Below are 14,290 nucleotides of genomic sequence, written 5' to 3'. Positions count from 1 at the left end.
AGAGTGTGTGTGTGTGTTTGTGTGTGTGTCTGCCAGCCAACCATCCTTTAAATTTGTGGGTCAGTGGTTGAGGTTAAAGTTAGCGTCAAGGTCAATGTTGGGTTAGGGTTATTGTAAGCAAGTAGTGGTTATGATTATGCTTAGTTATGATAAGTCTCCTGGAAATGAATTAGATGAATTTATCCAAAAATAACCATAGTAAGTGTGTTTGTGTGTGTGTGTGTGTGTGTGTGTACAAATGCGAGTGTGCATGTGGTACTTCTTCCTAACTGTTATGTTAGAGCGATTCTAGCAACCTAGTAATAATAATAATAATAATAATAATAATAACAATAACAACATCAACAAAACCAGCACCACCACCACCACCACCAACAACAACAACATCAATGTTGACATCCTCAGAAGGGACAGCCACATGTGCTGGCAGTAGATCTGGGATGTGGGACAGGCCAGACCACTCGTCTGTTGGCGCCGCACTTTAAAGAAGTCGTGGGAATTGACATCAGTGAGTGTCAGCTGGAGGAGGCCAGAGCTGTGCCCGGGTTCTCCAACATCGAGTACAGGTAAGACATCTGGAGGCGGTGTTACGCTAACCTGGAAACAACCTAAATAGTGTAAAATAGTGTTTGTTAATTTGTATAAATATTCTTCGAGGCTCCTGATTGTGATATGGAGTTTATTGTTCCTCTCATAAAGTGCTCTGCCTAGGCTGCAGAAATTAGCTTTACTAGGATCCACCCCTATCTCTAGACAGTGATGATTTGGTGACAGCGAATTTGTCCAAAACGGCTCTAGCACTTGGACTGAGGGCCTCTGCCTTCAATTTCCTATGTAAGAGTAATCTCAACCATTGGGTATTGAGCCAAATGCCTTAATGGGGTCATGTCAATACACAACTAGGCCCCCCTTCCCTTAGTGTACCTCTCTGATCAGCTTGGCGACAACTCCAATGTGTTACAGGCACCCGGGAATCCCAGAAATACTAGGCACCTTTTCTGAGGTGTCAGTGAGGGTATTCTCATGTATGAAGTGTGAAATCCTTCTAGATAAGCCCCTGAAGGAGACTTAACTGTGAGGTTGAGTTATGTTTCTATGGTACCCAGATACCTACCTGTAGTGGTTTATTCTTGGGCAAAATCACTTTCAAGAGAAGCGTTCATATAACCAGTGGTCATGGTTGTGTTAGTGAACAGTGTCCAGTTGTCTCTCTCTGTGCTATTTATCTGGACTCACAGGATGTTCTGTCCGTTGCACCTGCAGGAAAGGGAGAGCAGAGGAGCTTCCATTCTCTGACGGCTCTGTAGACTTGGTGACGGCATCAGCAGCAGCCCACTGGTTTGACCACTCCAGGTTCCTGGCTGAGGCCAATCGGGTTCTGAAGCCCCGGGGCTGCATTGCTCTGCTGAGTTACACCAATCAGAACAACAGTCTTTCCTACCAGAACTGTGGAGAACAACTTAACAGCCTCTATGAAGAGGTGGGTGTAATAACTAAAATCCTTGTTTATTCAAATGTGAAAATAAGAGAACACCACAACTTCCAAAGGTATCCAGTAAAGTGGAGATAATGCTACTGTGACTCATGTCGATGCCACCGGGGTCTCCCCCACCACTGCCAGAGGTGAACCTGTTGCTTTTAAGCCTCTTTTTTATTAATTAAACTGCACCAAACATAGATTCCAAATCACTAAACATACATTGACAAGCAGTTTCTCACGACGTAGCAGCTCAGCTCCGTCATCTGTCTCTTTGTCTGTCTCTGTGACTCTCATGAGTTTCTCCTCATGTGTCTCCTTCGTGTCTCTTTCGTGTCTCTTTCGTGTCTCTTCCCCTGTGGCCGCTCTTTTGAATCAAGGGAGAGTTAATTGTCCAACTAATCAGCCAATCAACTCCCCCAGGTTCTCCTGGAGCTGCTCTCTAGCTCCTGCCACTACCATCATTAATAACAACAGCAAACATACAGATTTATAAAACTGCAGTTTTTACTGTTAAATTTGTTTTCAATGTTAGTTTATATTACTTACATTATATATTATTTAAACATACATACAGACACACAACAAAAGTCAGTGCATAGAGTAAAGGATTCATGTTTTTATCTTTATTCACTTCCAGGTGAAACAGCTGCTGATGCCATACACCAGCAACATCCCAGAAGCTCAGTGTAACAGTAAACTGGAGGAGTTATACTCTGCCATCCCTTTTCCAGACAAAGAACGGTAATTACAACACAGACACTTAACTGACCAATGCCAAGTACACCTCTGTAATACCTAGAATTAACTGTCGGCTGACAAATTAGGCCTCATTATATATCCTAGCCTTTAAAATACGGATAACAAAAGTGTTTAAACATTTTGTTTGGTTTCTCAGAGAATAAGTTTTGGTCCTTTAAAGAACATCTGTGTCCTATTTAGGGGAACGTTATTCATGAGTTTGTGCAAGACCAAAATAAAAGACTCGATAAAGTAAATTCAAATGTGGTTTTAATAAAATAACAATAATCTTTATTAAATCATCAGGTTTAGAAGAAACAGGTAAAATAAATTAGTATACAAATACAAGTGCCATATAAAATGCTCAATAAAATAAATTAAAAGACAAGTTATAAAGAAAGTTACGACTCAGATAAATGTATTATTTCTAATTCTCATTTTTGTCTTGAATAAAAAAAATTGATCTACTTTATTGAAACCACAGGATCGAAACAGAAGTGAAATCTTTCATCACTTTGAAAAACCTGGTGGGATTTATTGAGACCCTGTCCATGTTCCAAACCTACAAGGAGAAAGACCCTCAGGCGGCTAACGACCTGCTGCTCAACACTGAGAAGAGGTAAAACACACACACACACACACACACACACACACACACACACACACACACACACACACACACACACACACACACACACACACACACACACACACACACACACACACACACACACCAGCATTTCTCCAGGTATCCATTTTTTTTAAATAATTTACTGAATGTCTTCTTGGTTCTCTACAAGTTATATAATCAGACTCTGTTTCTCACTGCTTCACAGGTTTCTGGATGAAATGGGAGTCACGTCTCTGGACACTGAAATAGAGTGGACGATGGAATATTTCTGTGTCCTGGCATCTAAACCAAAATGATCAACAATACAGAAACAGAAAAAGAAAAACTGATTCTGGGATGTTAAAGCCTCTGATGTATTAAAGAGTGTGCATATTGAATTTGGACATTTCTGTGTTTTTCCCCAGTCAAACTCTTACTGACCTTTTGTATGTAATGTAAACTCTGTATGAAAAGCTTTCCAATCTAATCCTTAACACACTGTGTTTTGGCACAAAAACTACAATTCAAAACATTTCCAAAAGCAGCTGAACCTTCACAGACTTATTTGTTGTAACTGCTTCAGTGTGACTTCTTTATTTTGTGCTATTTTTCATTCTGTTGAAGGTAACTTGTCACTTCTACTTTGTGCAACATGAAAATATGTGTAGTGTAATGACACTAGTGACATCATACTGCATTGCCATTAAAAGTACTTTCTGAAGACGCCAATAATACAACAAAAAAGACTAAGTACTTCTTATATTTAATTGACAACCAGATATAACTGATACATTGCAGAGTCAAGTTTAAAATACCAATAATTATTATATGAGCAGTTTATTATTAATGTCCTCACAGCCCTTGCAGGAAATGGACTGAACTAAATTCTGCTGACCAGCAGCTGTAGAGGTGTATAAGCAGTGACTGTTAATAATTAACAACCTTAGTTAAAGAGTACCATGACATTTAGAAGCCAACAGACGCACACACAGCTGCACACAACACGTCTTTGCAGTATTATAATTACACACATACAAATCGGACCTCGGCCACATCATCCTCACCAGCTTGTTCTGACATCACCCATGAACCGACCCAGACCTGTGAGCTTTGCCTAAATGTGTTATTTTTATTATTACATTCAGGTCACTCAGCATTGTTGCACACAGAGAGGGAGCTGTCCCTTTAAACACCCTCATTATGAAACACACCACATACCAGCAGAGATAATGGAGCCTCCCAGTTCCCTTGCACCCCGTTGTTTCCCTCTTGTGTGTGTGCGTCCATGCATGTGTGTATGTGTGTGTGTGGTTCTGAATGCCTGCCTGCAGACGAAATAGAAGGTAAAGTCGATTTTTTTTTAGCTCTTTATGAAGCTTATGATAAATCAGCTGTTCACGGAGGCATCAGTTAACAATGGCTCACCGTCTGTTTGAGGGCAAGAAGCATGCAGCTTCTTACTTAAAGTACAGGGTCTCCCCATCAGAACATCTTATACAACAGGTCCTTGGATTCCTGGAAAAACGGGTAAGTGCAAGTAGGAAGAGGATGACAGCCTCTGAAATATAACTACTGGAGGAGAAATGTTGAAACTAACTGCACAGCGATGTTATTTTGACAGAAAGCTCGTCCCTTTGAGCTGGCAGTGGATGTGGGTTGTGGCTCGGGACAGGGCACTCGGCTGCTGGCCCAACACTTTGCTTCTGTGGTGGGGACAGATGTGAGTCCTGCCCAGCTGGATTTGGCTGTCCAGTATGCCCTGGAGGCAAACATCACATATAGGTGAGCATGGACCAACCTGCAGTCAGGATTCATATTTTTAGGTTTTTACATGAGACCGTAGGTCAAAGGCTAATTCAAGCTTCATGGGTCTCTTTTTAGTTTGTCTGTTCCATGTTTACCTGGCTACAGAGGGAGGAATCAAGCCAACCATTCAAAAAATGCATGGAGAGATATCAAGATAACACCAACATGTTTTTATTTACTGCTCTGTTGAGCCACTTGGTGACAAGAGAGAACAATTGGAACCTTGTCTGGTGAAAGTCGGTCATGCTGTGAGGCCCACACTGCAGAACCAACATACAGTCAACTGAATAATAATCCCCTATGTATTGTTTGAAATATAATATATACAACACAAATAGTTAACAAAATTAATATGCAAAGCATGGAGCACATTGTTTAATAAACCCAGTATCAATGGAGTATTTATTCCCAGTATTTGAGATATTTTAGAATATCTACATTAATATCAGTAAAACCTGGATGGATACAAGGTGGAGTTAATCATGTATTGCATTTGGTGCACCATTAAAACTCAGAAATTAATTGTTTAATCTGACTTGATTTTTGTATGTAAGGATTCATTAGTTGTAGAATGTGGAAAGGCCCAAACGTGGTTTCACCTGGTGTGTGTGTGTGTGTGGAGTTTGATTCAGTTCCTGCTACCTTCCCATCTTCAGAGAGTGTGCGGCTGAGGAGCTGCCGTTGGCTGACAGCTCAGTGGACCTGCTGACTGTTATGACTGCGTTCCACTGGTTCGACAGGCCACGCTTTCTCCTGGAGGCCCACAGAGTCCTGAAGCCCCGCGGCTGCCTGGCTCTGCTCAGCTACACCATGGACATGGAGCTCAGCTACGACGGCTGCTGCTCGCAAGCACTCAACCAAGTCTGCAAAGAGGTACACGCAGAGTGAGAGAGGTTACTGTGAATGTGCACATACATACAGATTTCAAATGTTTTTTCCTGTTATAGAAATACTTACATGTCAGGACACATGATAAGGTAAATGAAAAGCATGTGTACCCGCATAATAAAGATAGCAGGGATCAATCCTGCTTCAGGGAACCATTCATAGTCATGACCTGTTCGTATATCTGCATATTGAAAGACCAGAGTCCCATGAGGACTGTGGGCTGTGAGTTTGAGGAGAGCATTTTTCCTTTAATATGTAAGATTGCACCTGTTCAGACAGGATTCATCCCACTGACACAAACCAAACAGGCAAATATCATCAGGGCAAATACAAACAACCCAAGCAAATCATATCGCACAACATCGCCATCTAGTGGTTATTATTGTGTTAAGCCCATCAGTTAGTAAAACACCTGACTCATGTTGTGTATAATGACATCAGTGAGTTGACGGACTCTTCTGATGATTTGATCAGTTTTATGCAGCTTTAAAACTCTACCGCGACCCTCACATTGGTCCCAGCACTATTGAGTTGTACCGGGCGGCGTATGAATCCATCCCTTACCCGGACAAGGAGTGGTGAGTGAACACATTCCTCTCTCTCAATTCTAAATATTAATTTCCAATCTTTGTCACTTCGGTCAGTACAGTAGTATGATTTGTGTGTGTGTGTGTGTGTGTGTGTGTGTGTGTGTGTGTGTGTTCATAAAGGCAAGAGTGTGTGAGAGTGAGAAAGGCCATGCCTCTGTCCGGCTACATGGGGATGGTGGAGTCTTTCTCCAGCTATCAGATTCTGCTGAGAGCCGACCCGCAGAAGGCCGAGGAACTCTCCCAGGACATCTGTCAAAAGTAAATACTGATGCACCACACTATGCACACGCATGCAAATAACACACATGTCCGTGAAAATGAAGAAAAATGACTCATATGATGATATTATTAGTATTATTAGGAAATTACCTGTGCCAAGGATTTCATATTTCTGCCCTGTCTGGTTGTTTGTTGGTTTGTTGGTTTGTATCTTTATTTGTTTGTGAGATAGAAACTTTCTGGAGAGATTTATTGAAGAACCTATTCAATTTAAGTGATGATCCGAATCTCGAATTTAGTTTTTACTCAGGGAGAAATGAATATTTAAGGGACACATATCTATGAGTGTGTGACATCTGGTGCACCTTCATTGAATTTAAGGAGACTGTTGAGACTTAGGGGGAGGTTTGCACCATTCTAGTTGTTATATGACACGCTGAGAGATAAGATCTGCCACAGGAACAGGATGTTGTCCCTGACTTTACTCTCTGAATGACTCATAACACTTTATTTCCCATGCTCCTCTCTGTCCAGGCTGATGTCCGTGATGCAGGTGACCTCAGCAGACGCAGAGGTGGTGGTGGCTGTGAAGTATTACTACCTGCTGGCCTGTAAACCAGAGGAGGCCTGAGTCTGACCACCTCTCACACTTTCAACACCGGCCAGCAATGTCGTGGACACAGGAGATCTATGTGTGAGGTTGTTTTATAAAATACCACTAGGGGTGACATTCGAATCAAGACTCCATGTGTTCATTGTCTCTGCTTTCACTGTCTATGTTAATTTTGTTGGGCAGTTTTTCATGTGGCCTTCATCCACTTTACACAATCTCAGAGACGTATATTCTCTTTATTTGCAGACCACTGTAGTTTTATTTGCCCTGACTCCTCCACAATACTGATTTTGCGTCGAATCTTCATTTGATTTTATCAGCAGTAATTAAGATTTCAATGATAGAGGTGATGAACCTCATAGTGGGATTCTTCTGCTGGAGACAGACACACATTAGAAACTGGCAGAGAGGAGGCATTAAGCCTTCTGTCTCATTGCCTGACTCCACTTGACTGATAATGGTGTTCTGAGTGGACGAGTTTGTTTTCCTCCGTATTTCTCTACACTGTGCCAGCAAGTTGTGCGTCCTCAGCTGTCAGTCACATGTTCTCAGCTCGACTGAGCCACGTTCCACCTGATGAAGAGCAGACTGGCGGCTGAGAGGCAGCAAGCGGAGGAGCTGAGGGAAGCTGCAGTGAAGCTGGATCACCAGGGGACATTCAAAGAGTCGGCTGATAGCTGTGGGTCAAACACCTTTCACTGACTACACACAATGTTGAATATTATTAATATCTCTTGATACTTTACAAAAAAATTGTATTTCAACATTTCAGTCAACTAGTCAGACAACCTGAATGGAATTGTAAACATTCAAACAAACAAAACACAATGTACATGACCCTGTTTGAGTTGAATATGAATGTCGGGGCTTCCGGACACATGGAGGCATGTTGTGTTTTTTCTGTTGTTTGATTACGTCTGAATAATGACTCACCTTTGACTTCTATTGGATTGAATTCTGCTGCAACAAAGTTTACCCCTGAAACTCCAGAAGTGTTTTGTGGACTCAAACACTACACCCACTCCTCCATCGGCATAATGGTGAGTAGAGAAGGAGGGTGACCTATCCCTGATACTACATACTGATTCCTCAGAAATAAGCAGCACGCACTCTTCAGTATTTTTAACCTCTGCTCGCTCTCCGCTCATAGTGCTGACGCTCACATTCACAGAGCATGTTTGAATTGCATCAGGGATTTGTTGAAGTACACAGACAATACCACTAGAGGGTGGTATTTGATCAAAAGTGATGACAAGTCTATGATTATTGCCACTGGTGCTTGGAACGTCACAATATAGCATTCACCAGCTCATACATTTTCATAATAAACATATATGACCCAATGTAATGCACTTTTGCCATGTTGTACACAATTGGTGAAAAGGTTTTAGAGAACCCTCAAAAAAAGTAGAACAGAACGGAACCAGGCAGAGACTCCAACTGATGGAGGAGCAGCACTGTCTACACCCCGGAACGTGTTCACATTGACCGATCTTCACAAAAATCAATACACAGGTGTATTTATTATTATTATTATTATTCATTATATAATTATGTTTTCACAGAGAAGTGAAGAGACATGATGTGGACTGTTATCAACAGCTCTGTGGGAGATTATCACCTTGAATATTAATTCAGGCTTTTTAACATGGAGCTGGCCACTAGTGGCCATCCAGTGAACTGCAGTTTTTCACAGGATGTTGCCCAATCGTTTAAAGGCAGATTTAATGCCTTTATAAAAATGAGTGATGCTCCGGTCCTATAATGTGCTTTGAAGTTCTTGACCTTTAGTTGTCATCCCTCCTCTCTTACCTTGCTGGACATCTCCTCAAAACCCACAAGTTTGCTACGGAGCCGAGACAGACGCATCATCAGGTAATTTACCCAACTGTATGTTCCCTCCTGCTTCTCTTCTTCCACCATCATCATCATAATAGTTTGCTGGTACCTGCTTGCAAAAAAGGCTTCACCAGGGGCCTAAAGTCTCTGATTTGAAGCCCTGATCCACAAATTATTCCCTGGTTATTGGTAAAACTTTTAAAAAAATCCTATCCCACAATGTCAAAAGACAGTGACAAAATAACTCCCTGGATCCACCCCTTTGTCTGTGTAACCGTACAATTTCCCAGTGTTAGAAGATAAAGATATAAGAGACTGACTTTATTTATTCAGCTATTGATGAGAATTATATAACGATACTTATTGATATCGTTTTATTGCCTAGCTCCCTGTTCTATTTGCAAACTTTGGCTATGATCTTTGTCCACTTAAGTCCAAGGGCTGAGTGATACATCAAGAAACGACACAGCACAGGCTTTGGCCCTGATGCCTTTAATGGCGTCTGCCACGTCTATTACATCTCTTTTGCATCCTGACTTGTATATATGTTTTTCATGTTATCAACATTTCTGCACATTTCCCTCAGGAACCGGTTGGAAAAGTTCCAGACAGTGTCCGTAGCAACTGACACAGACATTTCAGTTCTCATATGTCTGAAAGCAACTAGATCTGCATATCGTGTCAGTGTCATTGGTTACACTAAATGTTTCAATGATTGTTTCAAGCCTGATTTACCTGACTTAAGTGTGACGCCGGATCTTTCCCGAAACGTCTTTTAGTTTTGGTTTCAACTCTGTCCATATGTTTGTTTCCTTGGTCCCATTAGACGGATCGTCACCGACTTCTGATAAATCTGCAGAAGGCCGAGGACAGCGAAATCTTCAAGCTCAAGATGCAAACGGCGGCCATCATTCATGACTGCGTGGTCAGGCTGCTGAACCACCGAGACAAAGAGTCTGTAGAGTGTCTGTGTGACCTGCTCACCACCATGGGCAAGGTCCTTGACTTAGAGGAGGCCAAGGTGAGCTGGAAGTAGTACATTTGACATAAATCCTAAATTTATTTTATTACGGTCTTAGAAAAGGTCTGAAGGGCTACAGATTGAAAGCTTCGAATATAATCTAGAGGATAATATGCGGCTGGTTTCCCTTTCCAAAACTAAATATTAAGAGAAATGCGTTGTTTGCAGGGATGAAGATGTGATGTGAACTTTTTGTCAGCAGTGTCTGGTAGATTGAATGGAGACATGCTGAACATGAACTTCATGTCTCAAATTAACCACTCTCCCTCTGTGTCTCACCAGCCTCAGATGGATGAGTATTTTATCCAGATTGAAAAGATCGTCGAAGAGGGGAAAACTTCATCTCAAATACGATTAATGTTGCAGGCTATTATAGACCTGAGATTGGTGAGTCCTCTGTTTATGCCAAAATGTATCTAGGACTGTGTGATAAAACCCACACATGCTCCTAAATTCTCTGATCTGTCAAAGATAAAGAGCAATGAAATCTGTTTAACACTGATTCAGGTTTGAAGTCATTGTGGTTCTGAACATTATTTTTTCTTCAGCACAACTGGGTGTCCAGAGGACCCGAGCAGGGTCTGAACACCATTGACGAGCAGGAGGAGCCAAGAGAAATGCAACAACAACTGCTCTCCAATGACACCGGGAGACAGCCAGGTCAGTCCTGCAGTCTAAATCCTCTTTAAGGTTTAGAATCACATCGACACAGCTATAGTGACTCAGGAAACCAGTCTGTAGACTTCCTGTCCATATAACCTGCAGAGATGCTTTCAGGCCCAACAGCAGACAGGAAGCCCCCTCACTCCCTCCCATCTGCTAGCTGAGCTATAATATTTCATCTTGTAACGCAGCATGCCACAGAAACTGTCAGAAATGTCACTCTGTCTGCCACTTTCACAGCCGTCTGACTGCACTGTATTTCCTGTGAACTAATCTTAAACCTATATTTCCCTGTTCGTTTTTTTTTTTTTGTGTGTGGTTGTGTCTCCACAGATCCAAGTGAGCAGAGAGATCAGCTTGTGAAGAACGAGGAGCCCTGGACCACTGTGCCTAATAGGACCAAAAGAAGGACCAGAGACTCCAAGAATATCCCAAAGGTCTCCAAGGTGAGATGAGCTGTCTGAGGCTTTGACACAGATCTTACCATTCTACCTTTTTCAAACCTTCTACTGTGAGGATTGTACAAATGCACTGCATACAGGAGACGTGAAGCTGCTATTTACTCTCTGTCCCTAATAGTTGATTTGCTCATATTTCTACATTGGAATCACAAAAACAATGACAAACAATTACCATGTGGTAACTGGTCATGTTCCATGGAAACTTAAATCGGTGTCAGACGTGACGGCCGGGTAAAATCTGGAGGATTGGCTACAGACTTCAAACATTTAAATTACTTTGAAAATGTACATTTATTTTTTTTTCAGAACAACTGGGTGTCCAGAGGACCCGGGCAGGGTCCGCTAACCATTGTCCACAAGGAGGCAATTAAAGAGAAGGAGGATCAGAGAAAAGTGGACGAGAACATCCAGCAGGGCCCCTGGGCTCAAGTCCCATTGGTGAAGGGCAGTGGTGGAGGAGCCAAGGCCGGTGACTCAGGTGAGGTCACACCACATGACTTTCAAACCTATCAGATCACTGTGCAGTTCACACTTCATGACCTGCTGATCAGGAGGTCGTGTCCCTGTTTGGAGTTCATACTACAACACTTAACGATGGAAGGGTGTCACTCACTTCACAATGTTTCGGCTGCTCCGCTCTGTTTAGCTGTAGTTGTCACTGATTCATCTAAGATATGAAGCTTGTTAGAAATCTGGGGGTCTGATAGTCTTTCATATCTATTACATTTTACCAGAATTTCCTTCATTATGTTCTTAAAAAGGTTTTAAATTGAACTAGATGAAACCCTGATATAAAACAGTAACTTACAGCATATCCTGTACATGGAGTCAGGTGAAGCATCTTCCTCTTAATGACTGGACCTTGACTCTGATCACCCACAATCATTATTTTTCACTTTTCTCTCTTTTAACGTTTCATCTCTGCAGGGCTCAACTGCTTCTCAGCGCTGCAGTCCAGCCCCTCACCACAACCCTCCACCCCTCCTCAAGAGAAGGCAGACTTCGACGGAAGGTATGAGATGACAACGCTGTCTGATTTGAAGGATCCTGTTGGTGTTAGGTTTCTCTGAAACTTGAGAAGAGTGTCTCTGTAATTTTGATATTTATCTTTTCTGCTAGCAGGATATTTTGAACTTTGATTAACTAGAATCCATTAATTTAAAAATAAATCAGTTATTAGGGTTTTGTTTTGCTTCTGTTTAGGTCAGTGATAATAATTTGTAGTAGGTTTCAAATTGGTGGAAAAGCTTGATATTCAGAGTTTCTCAATTACACTGCCATCCTTCCTGACTCTTTGTTTATTCGTCCCCCACGCAGAAGAGGCAATAAGAACAGGAACCGTAGGAATCGCCTCTACAATCTGCTGCACAATGCGCCTGCTTTGTCTCAGCCTGATCCGTTGACCAGGGGAACCAGTTCGAAGGAGCTGCTGGAGAGTCCAGCCCCGGAGGAGCTGGAGCATGAGGGAGCCATGCCACGCAGACCGAGTGTCTACGAGTGGTATTGGTGATAACCAATTACCTTTCTGGCCACTTACGCCGCCCCGCCCCCATGCCCTGGAGCGGACCGTTGACAGTGCCCCTCAATTGCATCGCTCAGGGCGGGGGGCGTGGCGGTGTTCTGAGGGACAGCTGGCAGGTCAGGGGTGAGATGGGCGCCACCTAGTGTCTAAACTGAGAAGTACAATACAGTGGGCAATAGTCCATTACATTACAATTCATTTAGCTGACGCTTTAATCCGAAGCGATTCACAATCAATGCATTCAAGGGTACCCGAGGGAACAAACCCCGAACAACAAGAATCAAGAAAGTACAATTTCTTCAAAAATGGAGCAAAACTACATAGTGCTATGATTAAGTTTCATTTAAGTGTTACTAAATTGCTAGTTTAAAAAAAAAAAAAAAAATTTTTAATTTTTTTAATTTAGTATTATTATTATTTTATTTTTTTTGAGGCGGGCCAATTTAAAATGGATGGGGGGCCGCAGATGGCCCGCGGGCCGTAGTTTGGACACCCCTGGTCTACGAACTTAAACCTGATGAAGCTGGTTTGAGGTGAAATGGACAGAAGGTGAAAGAAAAGCAAACATGGAAGTATAAGAACGTCTTCAGCTGCTTGATGTGACAACAATTTCAAGAAGCCAACATTCTGTTCCTCGAGAAGATCCCACGATTCCTTCTTTTTACATTTTCCAATATTTGGTCTTAATTTTAGAAAAGCTGTGAACCTTTAAATATTTTTCTCTACAAGACTTTTATTAAATGATCCTAGATGAGTCTTTGAGGAGAATTTCTCTGTGTTGTGGTGACAGAGCTGAGACGGATCTTGCTTCTTCTGCTCCAGAAGAGTCTCGGTGGAGAATCATTCTCAGACATCTCCACACTTGCTTTCCAAGATTGTCACTGATCTCTTTGATCGTCTGCTCCTCTAATCTCTGATTCCAGACAGGTGTTCAGGGGAAACTTAAACCAGAGGTCACAATGTTTGCTTGAATCCACTTTTTAAACTTCTTTTAACAGCTACATTTAAACACAAACCATTCAGATCCACGTGTGAATGTGTGTGAATAAACACTCAACATAAGTCTAACAGAGCACAGGCAAATCACCACTGATACGCAGGCTCAGGGTGAGATGATCTGAAGAGGACACTGCCTGTAGCTCTGTGACTTGGCAGGAAACCAGTAGCACTAACCCCACTCAGTTTCCTGGGAGGCACCAAAGAGTGGAAAACATCCAGTCACCTTTAATAACCTCCGATGATCTGTGCATAAGGAAAAAAAAGTTCCTCAGGATGACTTGTGCCTTTTAGGACATTTATTTCCACCCATGACATGTTATTCCAGATAACCATCTCTCAGGTGAGGTATCAATAGCCACTTTGCAGGATTTCCAACTGAAACTTAGCTCTCACTTCTCTATTCACATGGCCTTAGTGTCTCAGAGTGTGTGTGCCCTGCAGGTTTGTCATGTTTTACACAAGTCCTCCCTTTTTATCATGTGACAGAGATACAGATGTGGTGGTAGAGATTTTAAAGGGTTCGATAACTGTACTGTCTGGACCTGGCAGCACTATGGGCTGGCGACATCTTCCATTGGCCGAATCACTCACCTGATCTCAGTGCAGCTTTGTGTTGGAGTTGGTGGAGAGCAGAACAATGTGAAGAGCTGAATGAGGCTCTTGTGGAAGATAATCACCTGGGAACATTCAAGGAGAGTCTGCTGATGTCTGAGGGTCCAACACTTCAAACAGTCACAGACTGCAAAAGATTTTTCCACATATTAAATATTCTTGATATCTATAAATATTTAATTAAACATTTTATCATTTCACTTTGCTTTTCAAAGTCTTTGCCTTTACC

At 42.1% G+C, this 14,290-nt stretch overlaps 2 protein-coding genes across 2 annotated transcripts; both read left to right on the top strand.

Annotated features, from left to right (window-relative positions):
• Positions 1-238: 238 nt before the first annotated feature.
• On the top strand, positions 239-3,145 carry LOC128455509 (uncharacterized). The gene is made up of 6 exons (XM_053439180.1): positions 239-244; positions 406-566; positions 1,264-1,480; positions 2,118-2,221; positions 2,703-2,837; positions 3,055-3,145. Exons 1-6 carry the CDS (start codon positions 239-241, stop codon positions 3,143-3,145), a joined length of 714 nt encoding a protein of 237 aa, XP_053295155.1.
• A 910-nt stretch (positions 3,146-4,055) lies between these two features.
• LOC128456154 (putative methyltransferase DDB_G0268948) lies at positions 4,056-7,001 on the top strand. Its single transcript, XM_053440222.1, has 6 exons — positions 4,056-4,355; positions 4,450-4,610; positions 5,291-5,507; positions 5,997-6,100; positions 6,233-6,370; positions 6,866-7,001. Exons 1-6 carry the CDS (start codon positions 4,245-4,247, stop codon positions 6,960-6,962), a joined length of 828 nt encoding a protein of 275 aa, XP_053296197.1. The 5' UTR covers positions 4,056-4,244; the 3' UTR covers positions 6,963-7,001.
• Positions 7,002-14,290: the final 7,289 nt, after the last annotated feature.

This window comes from Pleuronectes platessa, chromosome 14, assembly GCF_947347685.1.
Source record: "Pleuronectes platessa chromosome 14, fPlePla1.1, whole genome shotgun sequence".
Taxonomy (NCBI): Eukaryota; Metazoa; Chordata; class Actinopteri; order Pleuronectiformes; family Pleuronectidae; genus Pleuronectes; species Pleuronectes platessa.
The sequence above is the reverse complement of the archived record's forward strand: the minus strand, read 5'-3'. Positions and strand labels throughout refer to the sequence as shown.

Excerpts from the sequence above, each read along its gene's own strand:
- LOC128455509 (XM_053439180.1), top strand. Across the intron at positions 567-1,263 it reads TTCTCCAACATCGAGTACAG|GAAAGGGAGAGCAGAGGAGC; the intron begins GTAAGACATCTG and ends TTGCACCTGCAG. Across the intron at positions 1,481-2,117 it reads TTAACAGCCTCTATGAAGAG|GTGAAACAGCTGCTGATGCC; the intron begins GTGGGTGTAATA and ends ATTCACTTCCAG.
- LOC128456154 (XM_053440222.1), top strand. The coding sequence starts at position 4,245 with ATGGCTCACCGTCTGTTTGAGGGCAAGAAGCATGCAGCTTCTTACTTA. Across the intron at positions 4,356-4,449 it reads TTGGATTCCTGGAAAAACGG|AAAGCTCGTCCCTTTGAGCT; the intron begins GTAAGTGCAAGT and ends TTATTTTGACAG. Across the intron at positions 5,508-5,996 it reads TCAACCAAGTCTGCAAAGAG|TTTTATGCAGCTTTAAAACT; the intron begins GTACACGCAGAG and ends TGATTTGATCAG.